At 41.7% G+C, this 20,355-nt stretch overlaps 1 protein-coding gene across 1 annotated transcript in view; it reads left to right on the forward strand.

Moving 5' to 3' along the window:
* The window catches only part of HSD17B3 (hydroxysteroid 17-beta dehydrogenase 3), a 60,524-nt gene extending 41,223 nt beyond the window's left edge, over positions 1 to 19,301 (forward strand). The window contains exons 7-11 of the mRNA XM_075263426.1: positions 9,531 to 9,565; positions 10,375 to 10,456; positions 12,808 to 12,873; positions 16,723 to 16,872; positions 19,203 to 19,301. Coding sequence (XP_075119527.1) covers positions 9,531 to 9,565; positions 10,375 to 10,456; positions 12,808 to 12,873; positions 16,723 to 16,872; positions 19,203 to 19,301 — 432 coding nt within the window. The remainder of the gene's footprint in view (positions 1 to 9,530; positions 9,566 to 10,374; positions 10,457 to 12,807; positions 12,874 to 16,722; positions 16,873 to 19,202) is intronic.
* The last annotated feature ends 1,054 nt before the right edge of the window (positions 19,302 to 20,355 follow it).

A 20,355-nucleotide genomic window follows, 5' to 3' on the forward strand; every position in this document is an offset into this window, starting at 1 on the left:
AATCTCCATTTCCTCCTCATCCTCCATGTCTACCCATCCGCGCTGCAACAATGGGACGATTCGAAGTTGCCCGGAAGCCTCCTGTATCACCATCACATCATCGGACAACTCTTCTTCCTCCTCCTCCTCCTCCTCCATTAAACGCAGTGAAGCGGACAGATGTGTGGACCTACTCTCCAGCTGTGACGGATCGGATGCTATCCCTAACTCCTCTGTGTGATCTGAGTTATCCCTGATGTCAATCAGGGATTCTCTCAGAACACACAAGAGCGGGATTGTAAGGCTCACCATCGCATCCTCAGAGCTCACCCTCCTTGTGGACTCCTCAAAGACCCGTAGGATGTCACAAAGGTCTCTCATCCATGGCCACTCATGGATGTGAAACTGAGGCAGCTGACTTTGTGGCACCCTAGGGTTTTGTAGCTGGTATTCCATCAAAGGTCTCTGCTGCTCAACCACTCTATTCAACATCTGAAACGTTGAGTTCCAGCGTGTGGGGACGTCGCACAAAAGCCGGTGTTGTGGCACATGCAGGCGTTGCTGGAGAGATTTTAAGCTAGCAGCGGCTACTGTCGACTTGCGAAAGTGGGCGCACATGCGCCGCACTTTCACCAGTAGCTCTGGAACATTGGGGTAGCTCTTTAGGAAACGTTGCACCACTAGGTTGAAGACGTGGGCCAGGCATGGAACATGTTGGAGTCCGGCAAGCTCCAGAGCTGCTACCAGGTTCCGGCCGTTATCACAAACGACCATGCCTGGGCCCAGGTGCAGCGGCTCAAACCATATTGCCGTCTCATCGAGGAGGGCATCCCTCACCTCGGAGGCAGTGTGCTGTCTGTCCCCCAAGCTGATCAGCTTCAGCACAGCCTGCTGACGTCTACCAACGCCAGTGCTGCAACGTTTCCAACTCGTAGCTGGGGTCAATCTAACAGCGGAGGAGGAGACGGTGGCGGAGGAGGAGGCGGTGGCGGAGGAGGAGGCGGTAGAGGAGGAGGAGGAGGGGGGTGTTCTTCTCGTGTCCCTGCCAGGAATGTTAGGCGGGGAGACGAGGTACACCGGGCCAGTTTGGGAAGCAGTCCCAGCCTCAACTACATTCACCCAGTGTGCCGTCAGTGAAATGTAGCGTCCCTGTCCGCATGCACTTGTCCACGCGTCGGTGGTCAAGTGGACCTTTGTGCAAAGCGCGGAACTAAGGGCCCGCCTGATGTTGAGTGACACGTGCTGGTGCAAGGCGGGGACGGCACACCGGGAGAAGTAGTGACGGCTAGGGACGGCATAGCGAGGTGCCGCAGTTGCCATCAGGTCCAGGAAGGCGGGAGTTTCAACAAGCCGGAACGCCAACATCTCCTGGGCCAGCAGTTTAGCGATGTTGGCGTTCAAGGCTTGCGCGTGTGGGTGGTTAGCAGTGTATTTCTGCCGCCGCTCCAATGTCTGAGAGATGGTGGGTTGTTGTAAAGAAACGCCTGATGGTGCCTTTGATGGTGCAGGAGAAGGAGATAAGACAGGACCAGGGGAGGATGAGGTAGAAGTCAACAAAGTGGCGGAGGCAGATGAAGTGGTGTCCTGGCTCGTCCTCTGGAGTGCATCGCCAGCACAGTCAGCAGTGGCAGTGGCAGAGGCAGTGGCAGAGGCAGTGGCAGTGGCGTGAACGGCAGGCGGCCTTTGTCCTGCCGTTGCTGCCTGCCACTGATTCCAGTGCTTGGATTCCAAATGACGGCGCATTGAAGTGGTGGACAGGTTGCTCTTCTCAGAGCCCCTAATCAATTTCGAGAGGCAAATTGTGCAGACAACACTATATCTGTCCTCGGCGCATTCCTTGAAAAAACTCCACACCTTCGAGAAACGTGCCCTCGAGGTGGGAGTTTTTCGGGGCTGGGTACGAACTGGAACATCTTGGGAGATTCCGGGTGTGGCCTGGCTTCGCCTAAGCTGCTGACCTCTGCCTCTAGCTACCCTTTTTGGTGCTGCACCTGCCTCAACATCCACACTACTTTCCCCGCTTGACATCCCCCCTGTCCAGGTCGGGTCAGTGTCCTCATCATCCACCACTTCCTCTTCCAACTCCTGTCTCATCTCCTCCTCCCGCACAATGCGCCGGTCAACTGGATGCCCTGACGGCAACTGCGTCACATCATCGTCGATGAGGGTGGGTTGCTGGTCATCCACCACCAAATCGAACGGAGATGGAGGAGACTCTAGTGTTTGAGCATCTGGACACAGATGCTCCTCTGTTAGGTTCGTGGAATCGTGACGTGGAGAGGCAGGTTGAGGGACAATGAAAGGAGCGGAGAACAGCTCTGGGGAGCAGGGACAGTTTGGGTTATTGTTCTGTAAAGCTTCGGAATTTTGGGAGGAAGGAAGACAAGACTGTTGGGTAATAGGAGGAGAGGAGGCAGAGTCTGACTGGCTGCTGGACAATGTGCTGTAAGCGTTCTCTGACAGCCATTGCAAGACCTGTTCCTGATTCTCGGGCCTACTAAGGTTTGTACCCTGCAGTTTAGTTAATGTGGCAAGCAACCCTGGCACTGTGGAGTGGCGCAATGCTTGCTGCCCCACAGGAGTAGGCACGGGACGCCCTGTGGCTTCACTGCTACCTTGCTCCCCAGAACCATTCCCCCGACCTCGCCCACGGCCTCGTCCACGTCCCTTTCCGGGAGCCTTGCGCATTTTGAATTCCTAGTTAGAAATTGGCACTGTATACCAGTAGTAAAAATTGTGGGTGCACGTAACCCCAATATATTCTTTGAATTCCCAGTCAGAAACTGGCACTATATGGCAGTAGCAAGAAATGAGGGTATTTGTATTCCCAATATACTCTTTGAATTCCCAGTCAGACAATGGCACTGTATACCAGTAGTAAAAATTGTGGGTGCACGTAACCCCAATATATTCTTTGAATTACCAGTCAGAAACTGGCACTATATGGCAGTAGCAAGAAATGAGGGTATTTATAACCCCAATATATTCTTTGAATTCCCAGTCAGACAATGGCACTGTATACCAGTAGTAAAAATTGTGGGTGCACGTAACCCCAATATATTCTTTGAATTACCAGTCAGAAACTGGCACTATATGGCAGTAGCAAGAAATGAGGGTATTTATAACCCCAATATATTCTTTGAATTCCCAGTCAGACAATGGCACTGTATACCAGTAGTAAAAATTGTGGGTGCACGTAACCCCAATATATTCTTTGAATTCCCAGTCAGAAACTGGCACTATATGGCAGTAGCAAGAAATGAGGGTATTTGTATTCCCAATATACTCTTTGAATTCCCAGTCAGACAATGGCACTGTATACCAGTAGTAAAAATTGTGGGTGCACGTAACCCCAATATATTCTTTGAATTACCAGTCAGAAACTGGCACTATATGGCAGTAGCAAGAAATGAGGGTATTTGTATTCCCAATATACTCTTTGAATTCCCAGTCAGACAATGGCACTGTATACCAGTAGTAAAAATTGTGGGTGCACGTAACCCCAATATATTCTTCGAATTACCAGTCAGAAACTGGCACTATATGGCAGTAGCAAGAAATGAGGGTATTTATAACCTCAATATATTCTTTGAATTCCCAGTCAGACAATGGCACTGTATACCAGTAGTAAAAATTGTGGGTGCACGTAACCCCAATATATTCTTTGAATTCCCAGTCAGAAACTGGCACTATATGGCAGTAGCAAGAAATGAGGGTATTTGTATTCCCAATATACTCTTTGAATTCCCAGTCAGACAATGGCACTGTATACCAGTAGTAAAAATTGTGGGTGCACGTAACCCCAATATATTCTTTGAATTACCAGTCAGAAACTGGCACTATATGGCAGTAGCAAGAAATGAGGGTATTTATAACCCCAATATATTCTTTGAATTCCCAGTCAGACAATGGCACTGTATACCAGTAGTAAAAATTGTGGGTGCACGTAACCCCAATATATTCTTTGAATTACCAGTCAGAAACTGGCACTATATGGCAGTAGCAAGAAATGAGGGTATTTATAACCCCAATATATTCTTTGAATTCCCAGTCAGACAATGGCACTGTATACCAGTAGTAAAAATTGTGGGTGCACGTAACCCCAATATATTCTTTGAATTCCCAGTCAGAAACTGGCACTATATGGCAGTAGCAAGAAATGAGGGTATTTGTATTCCCAATATACTCTTTGAATTCCCAGTCAGACAATGGCACTGTATACCAGTAGTAAAAATTGTGGGTGCACGTAACCCCAATATATTCTTTGAATTACCAGTCAGAAACTGGCACTATATGGCAGTAGCAAGAAATGAGGGTATTTGTATTCCCAATATACTCTTTGAATTCCCAGTCAGACAATGGCACTGTATACCAGTAGTAAAAATTGTGGGTGCACGTAACCCCAATATATTCTTTGAATTACCAGTCAGAAACTGGCACTATATGGCAGTAGCAAGAAATGAGGGTATTTGTATTCCCAATATACTCTTTGAATTCCCAGTCAGACAATGGCACTGTATACCAGTAGTAAAAATTGTGGGTGCACGTAACCCCAATATATTCTTTGAATTACCAGTCAGAAACTGTCACTATATGGCAGTAGCAAGAAATGAGGGTATTTATAACCCCAATATATTCTTTGAATTCCCAGTCAGACAATGGCACTGTATACCAGTAGTAAAAATTGTGGGTGCACGTAACCCCAATATATTCTTTGAATTACCAGTCAGAAACTGGCACTATATGGCAGTAGCAAGAAATGAGGGTATTTGTATTCCCAATATACTCTTTGAATTCCCAGTCAGACAATGGCACTGTATACCAGTAGTAAAAATTGTGGGTGCACGTAACCCCAATATATTCTTTGAATTACCAGTCAGAAACTGGCACTATATGGCAGTAGCAAGAAATGAGGGTATTTATAACCCCAATATATTCTTTGAATTCCCAGTCAGACAATGGCACTGTATACTAGTAGTAAAAATTGTGGGTGCACGTAACCCCAATATATTCTTTGAATTACCAGTCAGAAACTGGCACTATATGGCAGTAGCAAGAAATGAGGGTATTTATAACCCCAATATATTCTTTGAATTCCCAGTCAGACAATGGCACTCTATACCAGTAGTAAAAATTGTGGGTGCACGTAACCCCAATATATTCTTTGAATTCCCAGTCAGAAACTGGCACTATATGGCAGTAGCAAGAAATGAGGGTATTTGTATTCCCAATATACTCTTTGAATTCCCAGTCAGACAATGGCACTGTATACCAGTAGTAAAAATTGTGGGTGCACGTAACCCCAATATATTCTTTGAATTACCAGTCAGACACTGGCACTATATGGCAGTAGCAAGAAATGAGGGTATTTGTATTCCCAATATATTCTTTGAATTCCCAGTCAGACAATGGCACTGTATACCAGTAGTAAAAATTGTGGGTGCACGTAACCCCAATATATTCTTTGAATTCCCAGTCAGAAACTGGCACTATATGGCAGTAGCAAGAAATGAGGGTATTTGTATTCCCAATATACTCTTTGAATTCCCAGTCAGACAATGGCACTGTATACCAGTAGTAAAAATTGTGGGTGCACGTAACCCCAATATATTCTTTGAATTACCAGTCAGAAACTGGCACTATATGGCAGTAGCAAGAAATGAGGGTATTTATAACCCCAATATATTCTTTGAATTCCCAGTCAGACAATGGCACTGTATACCAGTAGTAAAAATTGTGGGTGCACGTAACCCCAATATATTCTTTGAATTACCAGTCAGAAACTGGCACTATATGGCAGTAGCAAGAAATGAGGGTATTTATAACCCCAATATATTCTTTGAATTCCCAGTCAGACAATGGCACTGTATACCAGTAGTAAAAATTGTGGGTGCACGTAACCCCAATATATTCTTTGAATTCCCAGTCAGACACTGGCACTATATGGCAGTAGCAAGAAATGAGGGTATTTGTATTCCCAATATATTCTTTGAATTCCCAGTCAGACAATGGCACTGTATACCAGTAGTAAAAATTGTGGGTGCACGTAACCTCAATATATTCTTTGAATTCCCAGTCAGACACTGGCACTATATGGCAGTAGCAAGAAATGAGGGTATTTGTATTCCCAATATATTCTTTGAATTCCCAGTCAGACAATGGCACTGTATACCAGTAGTAAAAATTGTGGGTGCACGTAACCCCAATATATTCTTTGAATTCCCAGTCAGACACTGGCACTATATGGCAGTAGCAAGAAATGAGGGTATTTGTATTCCCAATATATTCTTTGAATTCCCAGTCAGACAATGGCACTGTATACCAGTAGTAAAAATTGTGGGTGTATATAGCCCCAATTCTATTGCTAGGTGACTTGCAGGGTATTTCTGGGGTGAAGGTGGGGGGGCACACCGTTGGAACGGGTATCGGGGTATATATCGGGTATACGGGAATACACTGACAGTGTATTCCATTCAGGATCCTGGGAAAGCTGGGTTGCGGCGATTGAGCCCGTCAGTGCCACGTTACACTGACAAGCTTCTCCCTGGAATTTAGCTCTTATAAGAGCTGTTGGTTGTCTTCTCCTTCCTATCCTTGCCTGTCCCTGCCTACCCAGAATCTAAGCCCTAGCTAGCTGGACGGAAACCTCCGTCCTCGGTGAATTGCAAGCTCAGAATGACGCGAAGCTGGGCGTCGCTGTTCTTTTAAATTAGAGGTCACATGTTTTCGGCAGCCAATGGGTTTTGCCTACTTTTTTCAACGTCACCGGTGTCGTAGTTCCTGTCCCACCTACCCTGCGCTGTTATTGGAGCAAAAAAGGCGCCAGGGAAGGTGGGAGGGGAATCGAGTAATGGCGCACTTTACCACGCGGTGTTCGATTCGATTCGAACATGCCGAACAGCCTAATATCCGATCGAACATGAGTTCGATAGAACACTGTTCGCTCATCTCTACACGTAACCCCAATATATTCTTTGAATTACCAGTCAGAAACTGGCACTATATGGCAGTAGCAAGAAATGAGGGTATTTGTATTCCCAATATATTCTTTGAATTCCCAGTCAGACAATGGCACTGTATACCAGTAGTAAAAATTGTGGGTGCACGTAACCCCAATATATTCTTTGAATTCCCAGTCAGACACTGGCACTATATGGCAGTAGCAAGAAATGAGGGTATTTGTATTCCCAATATATTCTTTGAATTCCCAGTCAGACAATGGCACTGTATACCAGTAGTAAAAATTGTGGGTGCACGTAACCCCAATATATTCTTTGAATTACCAGTCAGAAACTGGCACTATATGGCAGTAGCAAGAAATGAGGGTATTTGTATTCCCAATATATTCTTTGAATTCCCAGTCAGACAATGGCACTGTATACCAGTAGTAAAAATTGTGGGTGCACGTAACCACAATATATTCTTTGAATTACCAGTCAGAAACTGGCACTATATGGCAGTAGCAAGAAATGAGGGTATTTATAACCCCAATATATTCTTTGAATTCCCAGTCAGACAATGGCACTGTATACCAGTAGTAAAAATTGTGGGTGCACGTAACCCCAATATATTCTTTGAATTCCCAGTCAGACACTGGCACTATATGGCAGTAGCAAGAAATGAGGGTATTTGTATTCCCAATATATTCTTTGAATTCCCAGTCAGACAATGGCACTGTATACCAGTAGTAAAAATTGTGGGTGCACGTAACCCCAATATATTCTTTGAATTACCAGTCAGAAACTGGCACTATATGGCAGTAGCAAGAAATGAGGGTATTTGTATTCCCAATATATTCTTTGAATTCCCAGTCAGACAATGGCACTGTATACCAGTAGTAAAAATTGTGGGTGCACGTAACCCCAATATATTCTTTGAATTCCCAGTCAGACACTGGCACTATATGGCAGTAGCAAGAAATGAGGGTATTTGTATTCCCAATATATTCTTTGAATTCCCAGTCAGACAATGGCACTGTATACCAGTAGTAAAAATTGTGGGTGCACGTAACCCCAATATATTCTTTGAATTACCAGTCAGACACTGGCACTATATGGCAGTAGCAAGAAATGAGGGTATTTATAACCCCAATATATTCTTTGAATTCCCAGTCAGACAATGGCACTGTATACCAGTAGTAAAAATTGTGGGTGCACGTAACCCCAATATATTCTTTGAATTACCAGTCAGAAACTGGCACTATATGGCAGTAGCAAGAAATGAGGGTATTTGTATTCCCAATATATTCTTTGAATTCCCAGTCAGACAATGGCACTGTATACCAGTAGTAAAAATTGTGGGTGCACGTAACCCCAATATATTCTTTGAATTCCCAGTCAGACACTGGCACTATATGGCAGTAGCAAGAAATGAGGGTATTTGTATTCCCAATATATTCTTTGAATTCCCAGTCAGACAATGGCACTGTATACCAGTAGTAAAAATTGTGGGTGCACGTAACCACAATATATTCTTTGAATTACCAGTCAGAAACTGGCACTATATGGCAGTAGCAAGAAATGAGGGTATTTGTATTCCCAATATATTCTTTGAATTCCCAGTCAGACAATGGCACTGTATACCAGTAGTAAAAATTGTGGGTGCACGTAACCCCAATATATTCTTTGAATTCCCAGTCAGACACTGGCACTATATGGCAGTAGCAAGAAATGAGGGTATTTATAACCCCAATATATTCTTTGAATTCCCAGTCAGACAATGGCACTGTATACCAGTAGTAAAAATTGTGGGTGTATATAGCCCCAATTCTATTGCTAGGGGACTTGTAGGGTATTTCTGGGGTGAAGGTGGGGGGGCACACCGTTGGAACGGGTATCGGGGTATATATCGGGTATACGGGAATACACTGACAGTGTATTCCATTCAGGATCCTGGGAAAGCTGGGTTGCGGCGATTGAGCCCGTCAGTGCCACGTTACACTGACAAGCTTCTCCCTGGAATTTAGCTCTTACAAGAGCTGTTGGTTGTCTTCTCCTTCCTATCTAGCCTGTCCCTGCCTACCCAGAATCTAACCCCTAGCTAACTGGACGGAAACCTCCGTCCTCGGTGAATTGCAAGCTCAGAATGACGCGAACCTGGGCGGCGCTGTTCTTTTAAATTAGAGGTCACATGTTTTCGGCAGCCAATGGGTTTTGCCTACTTTTCTCAACGTCACCGGTGTCGTAGTTCCTGTCCCACCTACCCTGCGCTGTTATTGGAGCAAAAAAGGCGCCAGGGAAGGTGGGAGGGGAATCGAGTAATGGCGCACTTTACCACGCGGTGTTCGATTCGATTCGAACATGCCGAACAGCCTAATATCCGATCGAACATGAGTTCGATAGAACACTGTTCGCTCATCTCTAGTAATTAATAGATGCAAAGGAATGCCAAGATAACTCTTCCAACTGTGTCTTAAAAAAAAAGAGTAAAGAAAATACAATATCCCAAATAAAACAGTGTTGTCTATTTTTTTTTTATATATATATATATATATATATATATATATATATATATATATATATATGCTATATATTAAATGTCTTTTTATCTAGATGACAAGACTAGTACTGAAGCAGATGGAGCAAAGGTAAATACATTGTGTTCATAACCACTCCTTAGCCACAGTATATCCATGTACAATGTGGGTCCTGCACTCCAGGTAAGATGTCTCAAAACTTTATTGTATAAATCCATAAAAGGACATGTGTTATCAGCAAAGTGCAGCAGTTACCAGGATATTAACAGAAATCTCTGCTTTCGTGGTTAGGGCTAGAGGTGAATGAACCTCTGAAGATTAGGGCCAAATAAATTTGCCACCATCGAGAGATTAAATTAGCTTAAAACATAGACATGCATGATACTGTCAGGGCTCCTAGGACTCTATCTAGTCCAGGGGTGCTCACACTTTTTCGGCTGGTGAGATACTTTATTAGCTGAGCAAGGCAAAAGATCTACTACCCACCTTGTGGGCAGTGCCAGGGTGGGCCTATGGGCGGGGCCAGGGCGGGCCTGTGGGTGGGGCATGTCTGTGGTCAGGGTCGGGCATGTGGGCGGGGTCAGGCGGAGCGTGAGAGCAGGAGACAGCGGCGTTCTGTGGCCGCCTAGGGATCCCTGGTGTCTGCTTCTTCACAGCGCAGGCTGAGAGTTATCTCTGGACACTGGCAGGCTGGGCTGCGGCAGCCCTGCTTGCCAGTGTCCGGAGATGACTCTCAGCCTGCGCTGTGAAGAAGCAGCACCCCGGCTCCCTACATCCCTAAAAGCAGGGAGCGCGTCATCCCCTGGAGCTGCTGCTGCCCAGCCTGCAAGTGTCCGGACTGGCAGCCTATCTTAGATAATTTTTGTTGCAATGTAAATAATATATCACAGTTTTATAATATTGTCTTGTATTATTTTTAGGAGAAAAGGTCTTATTTTGAACATTTCCTCTTCTGTTGGTGGCTTTCCTTGCCCACTCTATGCTTTGTATTCTGCTTCTAAGGTAAGTTAATGCAATTCAGCATATCTTCTCAGTCCTCTATCCCCATTTTTCAACAACTCATAATGTATATATTTTGCTTATCTTTTAAGAGTTGCAAAATATGAGCTTTTCCTGCCATGGCCTTACATTGGTTTTTCACTTTGAGCAATGCTTACTTGTTCAATGTGCCCCTGCACAATAAGCTAGTAATAAAGTGTACCCCTGCTAGAACCCCTAATGCTCAGCTCTTATACATGAAGAAACCTGGTTAATTTTACCTGCACTGCCTCCAGAGGGAAAGTCAAGCATTACACAGTGCCCTTTCAAATCAATAAGTTGACCTTCAGGGAAAGTGACAGGACAGGACCTTCAGGGAAAGTGATTCTTTTTCTATTCACCCCCCTATTGACTACGGGGTATTTAAAATCTGATTCCTTACTTTCATATGTGACCTGTTATCCAATATAGTGGTACATTATAGGGAACCTGACACATGGAAAATGCTGTTCAATTTGCAGGGATCTTGTTACAGAGCAGGAAGAGCAGAGTACATTGAGATATATATTTGTGTGGGAAAAAAAAACTTTAACCTCTCATAAATCCATTAAAATCTCATATCTGTCTCTGCTGAAAAGTCAAGGTGGTCTTATTAGTGATTGACAGCTATCTATGTATGCTCAGTCATGGATGGGAAGCTGTCATTCACTGATACCACTGCCTCATTGACTTCTCAGTATAGAAATAACAGAGATATCAATAGATAAATTACAAGTTATGCTGAATCTTTTCCCACAAAACTAAATCAATCTGCTCAACTTTTTCTGCCTCATGCCATGTATCAGACCAATATTGATGACCTGTCCTAAGGAAAGACCATCAATGTCAAGTCTTGGACAACCCTTTTAACAAGAAATGCTAGATACTGCCAATTTGTGGCACATATGATGTACTAGAAGATCCAGACAATACACAATGCCAAGTCACCGGCAGAACACGTGTTAAAGAGTAACTTGCTAGTGACACCTGTCTACAACACAGCGGTATTACATGTTCTGTTCTTTAGCTTCTCACTAGGTAAGGCCAGCTCCATTTTATTTTCCTGGTACTTGGTATGCATTTCACCTAGCCCTGAAGAAGCTCTTGCTCTTAGCATACAAAGTAATTTCCAGAGGCCATGTGTGGCTAGCATGATCTGTATTTGTTATTTGCATTCTTTTTTACATGAATCTTCATTTTTAGAGATGAGCGAACAGTGAAATATTTGAGATTCGATATTTGTTTCGAGTAGAGCCTCAATATTTGCTTATTCGATTGAATATCGAATCCCATTATAGTCTATGGGAAAAAAATGCTCATTTCAGGGGAAACCACTATTCAACTAAAGGAGAGTCACCAAGTCCACAAGTAGCAGGAGGAGAGTGTTTAGGAGGAGCGAAGTGCAGTTAAAGCGCATGGATCCCTTTATAGTTTATGGGGTCCATGCGCTTTAACTGCACAGCACTTACAGTTGCACTGATAAAAAGTCAGCTCCCTCGTAACCGCAAGCTGCCAGCTCTCCTGACTAGCAAAGACGAGCCTGCGGCAAATCAACGCTGGTTCTGCAGCAGGCTCATCCTTGCTAGTCGGGAGAGCTGGCAGCTTGCTGTTACGAGGGAGCTGACTTTTTTGTCATAGGAATGCATTGACCAGCGTTGATTGGCCAGTGTACAGCATTCGGCTAATCAACGCTGGCTCTGCTGGAGACTCGTCTGTGAGGAGGCGGAGTCTAAGATCAGACCACAATGGAGACTGCTGTGGTCCGATCTTAAACCTCACCTCCTCACTGACGAGCCTCCAGCAGAACCAGCGTGGACTGGCCGAATGCTGTACACTGGCCAATCAATGCTGGTCAATGCATTCCTATGAGAAACAGTCAGCTCCCTCGTAACAGCAAGCTGCCAGCTCTCCCGACTAGCAAGGACGAGCCTGCTGCAGAACCAGCGTTGATTGGCCGAATGCCATACACTGTATAGCATTCGGCCAATCAACGCTGGTTCTGAATCGAATATTTACTGCGAATAGCTAGTAGTATTTGATCGAGTATGAATATTTCGACTACCGTAGTATTCGATCGAATACCTACTCGATCTAATACTACTCGCTCATTCTATTCATTTTCGCTTATTTTAGTTAGCATTTAGGTTTTTTTTTTTCATAGTCATGCTCTTAAATTACAATATTTTCATTAACAAAAATCATCCCAGAATAAATTTAATAATTTGAAGGGCTACTGTATTTGGATATTATCTTCATATGTATTTCCTAAATTTTGAGTTCTCCTTCATTGTTATTATTTACCTTGCAATAATCTGTTTTTGTGCTACATTTAATAGGCATTTGTTACTACTTTCTCCAAAGCCCTTCAAGCTGAGTACAAATCTAAAGGGATTATTGTACAGGTAATATATATTAAAACAACCATCAATTACAGTTTATTCTCTTTGTTATTAGTATAAAATGCCAGAATATATTCTTCATTTTAAAATGGATCCACTGTATAGTGCAGTCCTGTGCAATGAATATATGTTAGAACACTGTACACTCCGCTTGACCTTGTTTTATTTCTAGTGACCAGAGGATCTATAAGCATTTTTACTACATTTCTGTACATAAGTGGCATTTATTGTTGTGTTTTATGCAGCATAGGTAAACAATGTGATACTTTTATCTTATAAATACACATTTTAAATGTTGCAACTTATTTGTTAGGCCCAGTGCACATCTGCGTTCGGTCTATTAGTGACAACCTAATCCGGCATTTAAACCAATTTAAAAAAGGGCAAATATTACACAAGAATAGGCCCCGTGATGTCCTAACAAATCAAATACGCCCAGGAAAGTTACAAAACTGTACCTCTACATTATATATTTATTAACCCATACAGATAATCAATATATAAATGGGATGGAACCCATGGACATCCTAATGAAAATCAACACCTGAATGGAACATATGACTATATCTCATAACTCCACCATTATAAATCAATAAATCCCAATAGGCTAGTATTTCAATAAAAAAAGGAGCAAAGCATTGGATATAATGAAAAGGAGGTATCATACACTAACCGATGCGCGTTTCAGAAATGGCTTTGTCAAAGAAATCTTTCGTGAAATGTGTGCCGGGTATAATTTATGATATGTGGAGTTTATAGTGGGAATATTAATGTATATACTGTGGATGATTAGGATCAGTAGTGGTAGGCAAAGCGGTTCACAACAGACAGACAATGACAGAGCTGGTAGGGTGCAAACAGGGTTGCTTGTGTTTATTTATATAGTCCAAAACCAACAGATGAGAACAGCCTATTTCGGCAATAAAGAACATAAACCTACTCGGCTGAACACTAACTAACATAGACGTTTCTGTCTATACCAAGTGCCGTTCTATAGAGCTCTATAAATTTTCCCCTGAAAACGTACAACTATCTAACTTACATTTAAGTGCAATTATTACACAGCAAGTTCTGGAAAGTTCTGAGCTAGGGTGGTGGTGTGTGGATAAGTAAATAGACAGATGTACATTCCTGATAGAGGTGATAGAAACTGGTGTTACTATTTGTAATTTGTGATTGGAAGTCTGGTTAGCTCTGTTATTTGGGCACAGTGGTTGCAGTGGTTGGTACTGTTATGGAGCATCAAGTCTGAGGACACTTCAATGATGCACAAGTACACTGTTCCTGCAACTGAGACTCTGAAAGGGGGTTGTCAGAATTGTAGTATTACCTGTTCTACATTGGGCACACTGTAGCTAGCACTGTCATATTGGTGGTCCCACAAAGACAGATATTTACAGAGAAGGCAAGAGAGATAGCTGTTAGCCAAATAAGTATTCATATAGCAAATAAACATATACTGTATATTGATGTAATAAAACCTTGAAATGTTCTCATGCTAATAAATATTTAAAAATCAAAAATCTGTTTCATTTTAGCTCTCACCATTTCTGTAGGCAATGCCACGTGCTTGCTCACAAGGCTAATCTTGTTAATACTAATGAAATCTTACTATAATATCCTTCCCAATAATAACTTCAATTACATAGTTAAGTGTAATACTATATTTACTGTGACAATTGGGGGTAATTTAGCTTCAAAGGAGTTACAGAGGTGTTGGTGGCGCTGGGTGCCAAATAAACAGCAGATCAGGTAATGCAGTCCAAAATAAGTGGCTTTATTCATCGTATAACAGGAACAAAAATAACAAACAGCCTATACACAAGGCACTACCTCACTTCTTGATCCCCAACTAAGCTATTGAGGGCAAGATACTCTACTGAGGTTTCATCTCACCAGTCCGGCTCACACTGAGCTTACCCAAGTCCTTTATGGAACCCAGTCCTACTGTCTGTCTCTAACTGGTCCACGATCCACCTGCTCCTGCAGATCACCAGCAGCACTCTCCTGCTATGTGCACTCCCTCTGGAGTTCAGCGCCTTTCTCTGGTATAGGTGTGGTCAGAGTCCTTTTTAACCCTGTTTTTGCTCGCTCTACAGCGCCCTCTAGGTCCGCACCCTCACATTACATATGTCGTGCCCTAGGCACTGTAAATGCAAACACTTACTTGACCGTTTACATGCTTATCCACATGGAGTAACACATCTATTAATACCATACGGAAATGAGTCACCAATTCATTGTCTATGTATTGTCTGGTGAAAGTTCTGTCTACCTTGTACCGTCTCATAGTGACTAGTTTGTCTATATGGCAAATGAAGTCCTGTATAAGGGAAATGCTTAAACCAACCTTTCAATTCAGCATTAAATATTCACTGGCTCTTTACATGAGCTCAGGCTGTAATAAGGCTGTAAACCCAATGAAAATAAATAACAAACACCTTTTACACCATTCATGGATACTACTTTTTCTAGTTTTTTTTTTATAACTCTAGAAACTCCAATGTATAGATTATTTAGTTCCTATGGAAAGATGTGAGGATCATTGTTCCACATATAGACCAGAAGCAACATTCTTGGACAGGGTGCAGATAAAAGAGTTTCTGAGATACCAATCACACCTGAGTGCATGAGTCTGAGGGATTATAAGAAGCACAGGGTAGATTGGCAGCTCTATCATAAATTTGGCATTGGGGCCCAGGGGCTTTAAATGACACCTCTCATGCAGCAGCATATCATTTCCAAAGATACTGTATTTGTATGGCTTAAATGGGTATTCCTTTCTCCAGCATCATACTAAAACTTGTAGCTTAAACTAACTGAAGTGTTTTACCCAATACATTGCTCTTTCTGTCTTGCTCCGTTTGTCAGAGCCATCTAAATATGAGTCCTCAGTGCTTATAGCTGGTTGTCTAGGTTTCATACCAATATCTAGCTGCAGTGTTCAGCCGTCCATGTTCCCAGCTATCTCTGTTCTCATCGCTTCACTGTGATGGCTAATAGCTCTGGATATTTCACGCATCTGCTGAGTTCTGGTAAAGGCTAAAACAGTGCTTGGTCATTGCTTCGGTTATCTCTGTATGGTAATTTCAATCGCATTGTTGTCACTGAAACTGGGAAATGGAGGTAACATAGAAGAGAAGGTGTAGCAATGTGCATAGGGAATAAGTTGCAGATCGATGGGAATATGAGCACTGAGACCAAGGTGTATTGTTCACCAGTGTGAATAGTGCTGTGTTCTGAAAGGCATGCGCCCCACACCGATCATTTCTATGCGACTACCTCTCCCTCCATCCTGGTAATAACACATGGTTGTGACTAAGGACCCATAAACTGGCTTCTCCCCAGGGGTGTATTGCATGGATTTTATATGTTAGAGCGATGCTTCTGGTATACATGGATTATTATTGCTTACTAATATCGCGACGGTACTATGTTTGGACTGTACATTAGAGGCTGCACTCTTTAAGGTGAGCTGACCACTCCTTTGCTTCTACATGTAAATATAATCCTACTGTGCAATAAAATGGTATTGGCCCTCATTTATCAATAATTTTATCTTTTGCAGAAATTAAATTAAAGAGTGCCTAACTACACACTTCCTAATCTGGGGTGTAGCTATAAGTGGTGCCAAGGTTGTAGGCATACCTGACTATGGTGTCTGAAGGTGCCCCTGCCATATAAGCAAATGCTAGTAGTGTAAATGGCAAGGATGTGACTTTGTGAATGTGTCATTTCCATAATAATCAAGTATAAAATGTAAAACCTATGTGCGCCATTGAATTAATTTGATGTTGATTTTCTAGAAAATACTATTAATCTGTGCTTAATCTGCCTTCTTCTTCCTTTTAGGCAGTTACTCCATATGGTATTTCCACTCCTATGACAAAAAACCCATCAACAAATATAATAACAAAATCTTCAAGAGACTTTGTACAAGAGTCGCTAAATCATGTTACACATGGCAATGAGACATTTGGCTGCCTTGCACATGCAGTTTTGGTAATTTCACTTTAGATTCTTGCGTGTTTAACTCTCTTTAATTTGTATTATTAAAGGTACAGTATATTATATATCAGTTACCTAAAAAGTAATAGTTGCCTACTTCAGCTTCAAAGTCTCACTTACATAGTTTCCAATAATCCGAAGTTTGGTGAGCCACACCTACAGCTTGACTTTATGCTAATGTTCCAAAAGTTACTGTCATAACCCACCTGAGCTCCTGTATAAAAATAACTTAATGTTATCTCTGTATATTCATGTGGGTTATTTCCTATACAGATGCTCATGTGGATCATGATAGCTACAGCTTAGGATCCAAGATCAAAGACTCCTTCATACTACCATACTTTTGATCCACAATTGTGGGTCATAGTATGGACACATGAATTTCTATGGACCCATACACACAGCTGTAGTCTGGGTCAGAATGAAGAGCCGTAAAATGTGGAGCAGGTCCCATTCAACTCAATGTGAGGATCAGTGAAAAGCATGGATGGCACACAGATGTCAATCGACATGCTATCCGTCCCGTTTTTACTAACCTGTAAATTGCACACAGTTGCAAACACCTGTGCTAATTAGTTTTCCAGGTGAACCCAATTAAAGGATACCTTTTTAAGAAGGATGTTCCACATTATTAGGTAGACCACATATTTCAAGCAATATGGGAAAGAAAAAGGATCTCATTGTTAAATAGCGTGATAACTTGGACAAGATATCGAAACATTTGATATTTCTCAAAAACTTAAGTATGATCCTACTGTAAAGAGATTTATGGCTGATTCAGAACACAGAGAGGTTAATGCAGATAGTCATAATGAGGAAGATTTCTATCAGACAAATTCATCAGACTAAGAGGGAAGCTGCTTTAATACCAAAGGTATTAAAACAACAGGTATTAAAGCAATAGGTATTTGGAGCCGCTGGTGCCTCTGGAATCTCACAAACAATGCGTCTAGATAGTCCAGATAGATGGAGCAGTGGATAGTTGATGATAGTTGATTTTTTAAATGTATTTATTAGACCCCTAGGGATCTTGAACCCCAGGAGGTCTGATTATTAATTCAATGCGTTACAATGCTAATGATTTGAAATGCATTGCATAAAATTGTCAGTTCTATTGCAGGCTACATAGAGTAACGTTTTTTTCCGCAAAGTGGGCATGAGATTCGCATGAATCCCATCCCCTTTGCTTGCACTGTAAAACACAGTGATTTGGTAATGGATGGTAATAAACCTTTCCTGCCTTCTCTCCGGGACCTCTGGCTGAAGTTACAGTTCCTTGTATCAGCAGCTGCATGACTTTGAGCACCGCTACATCCTTGCAGAACATGGAAGCCACTATCCGAACGTATACTGTATAGTATATAGGCGATCTGGAAGTGATTAATATAATTAATATAATACAAAAAAAGCTATTAATGGTGCCATGATGTGGCTACTCTCTGACCCGGTAATTACGTGATCTCCTGGAATCAGTGTGTGTTAGAGCTGTTGTATCCTACAGCATCCAGATCAGCTCTATTAGTCCTATAGTTATGCGCAGGAGGTTGTATTCCTCCTGCAACTGGGGCTAAATGTACCAGGCTCATTTACAGGGAAAATCAGCCTCCCTCACAAAAGAAACAGTGATCAGATGTCCCCAAAGGTCTATTATGACCTTATGGGGACACAATATGAAAAAATAATTAAAAATAAATGATTAAAAAAATTAAGTTAAATAATTTTAAAAAAATACATAAAAAACATTCCATTATTACAGGTTCTAGTCCCACCCCCGATGACATCATACAAAATAAAAATTACTGTAATACAGAGGAAAAACTATTTTAAAAAGTTTTTAGTTGCACATTGTGCTATTAAATAAAAAAAAGTGAAAACAGACATGTTATTCTTCCTCTTTTGTTTATATTTTCCTGAATTTAATTTAATTTTATTTTTTAAAAATGCAAAAATAAAAACAAAGCCCTATAGTCACCAATTCCCCCCCCCCCCCCCCCCATACAAATTAGTTGCATAACCTAAATGATAAAAATATCAAAGGCCTCAGGACCGCACATACTAAATACCCAAAAATGTGTCTGGTCCTGGACCAGAAATAGGCCCAGTACTGAAGTGGTTAAGAAAAGTGTTTGTAAGCTTCTTTAGCCTAGTGGGCCGCTTATTGAGATCTTGGCAAAGCTGGCGTATTCTTTTAAATATATACAGAATGTTAAAAACTCTTAAGGGTTCACACACTCTTAGAAATTGCTGTAAATACTATGAGATTTCTTTATAATTTTAATAATACTGAATATCATTGCAAATATTTTTCTTTTTTTTTCTTCCAGGGATGTATCATGAACCAAATTCCGTTATGGGTATTACACAGCACAAGAGTACAAGAGTGTTTCTTGAACATTATTAAGGCTAAGCAAAGAAAAGTTTAAATAGTTTGCAAGACAAATGTAAACTGGCTGCCAATACTGGATTTCCATCTCAGGAGCATATACACACTGAATGCTTAGCCCCTTAGGCCCGTCTATTAATAAAGTAATACCAAAAAGACCTAGGGATATTCATTACAGTCACAATATTAACTCGAAATACATATTTTTTTACTGAAGAAACATCATAGACTATCAACACTTGTATGACAGCACATGGCTGGATGCACTATAACTAAGTATTACTAGACGTACCAGAGATTACACCATAATACTTTCAACTTTCATTGTAATCTAGCCTTGAGGACCAAGGGCCGAGCACTGTTACCTACAAGGCTTCCTCGATACACAGTCAGATCTTTATTCTGGTATAACTGGTGACAGGTGGTCTCAGTAACATTACATAGCATGTAAAAATATCGAAAGGTTCCAAAATCAACTGAAACATTTCTCTATTTGTATATAAAAGACATTTTTATTTGTCAACCTATTTTGTAAACTCAATTTCTACATAGAAGGTGACATGATAGATGATTCAGCCCAAATACTGAAGTCTTCTTATTGCAATTTTTGAAAAATGCTCAAGCATTTGAGCTGAAACATTGCTGACTTGATGCATTAAAGTACCCTCACCCTTTTTACACTGGAATTTGTGTTGCCTATTTTATGCATAGATAGTAAAGTGGTAAAGTTAGTATATAGTAAGATGATGAATGTGGAGCGTGAGAGTGTGATGATGTGACGTGGGGGCTGAATGATGTCATGAAGATGGTAAATGGCACAATAGAAGAGACCTGGGACACATCTGTAATGTTTTTCACCATAAATAAAGTAGCTGAAATATATCAGTACAGAAGTATATGATACATTACATGCACCTTTACGGTATAAAACACATCACATACAATTCAAAAACATTTAAAGGGTACCTGAGTTTTCATGAAAAGCTGAAATATCTGCAGGGTTTTGCTGAGCATTTTGTTCTATGACTGTCTAAGCCTTCATCTATGGTGTCCTATCAGTTTTTCTGCCCTCTCACTTATCCAATACCCATTTT

The sequence above is a fragment of the Leptodactylus fuscus genome, chromosome 1, assembly GCF_031893055.1.
Source record: "Leptodactylus fuscus isolate aLepFus1 chromosome 1, aLepFus1.hap2, whole genome shotgun sequence".
NCBI lineage: Eukaryota > Metazoa > Chordata > Amphibia > Anura > Leptodactylidae > Leptodactylus > Leptodactylus fuscus.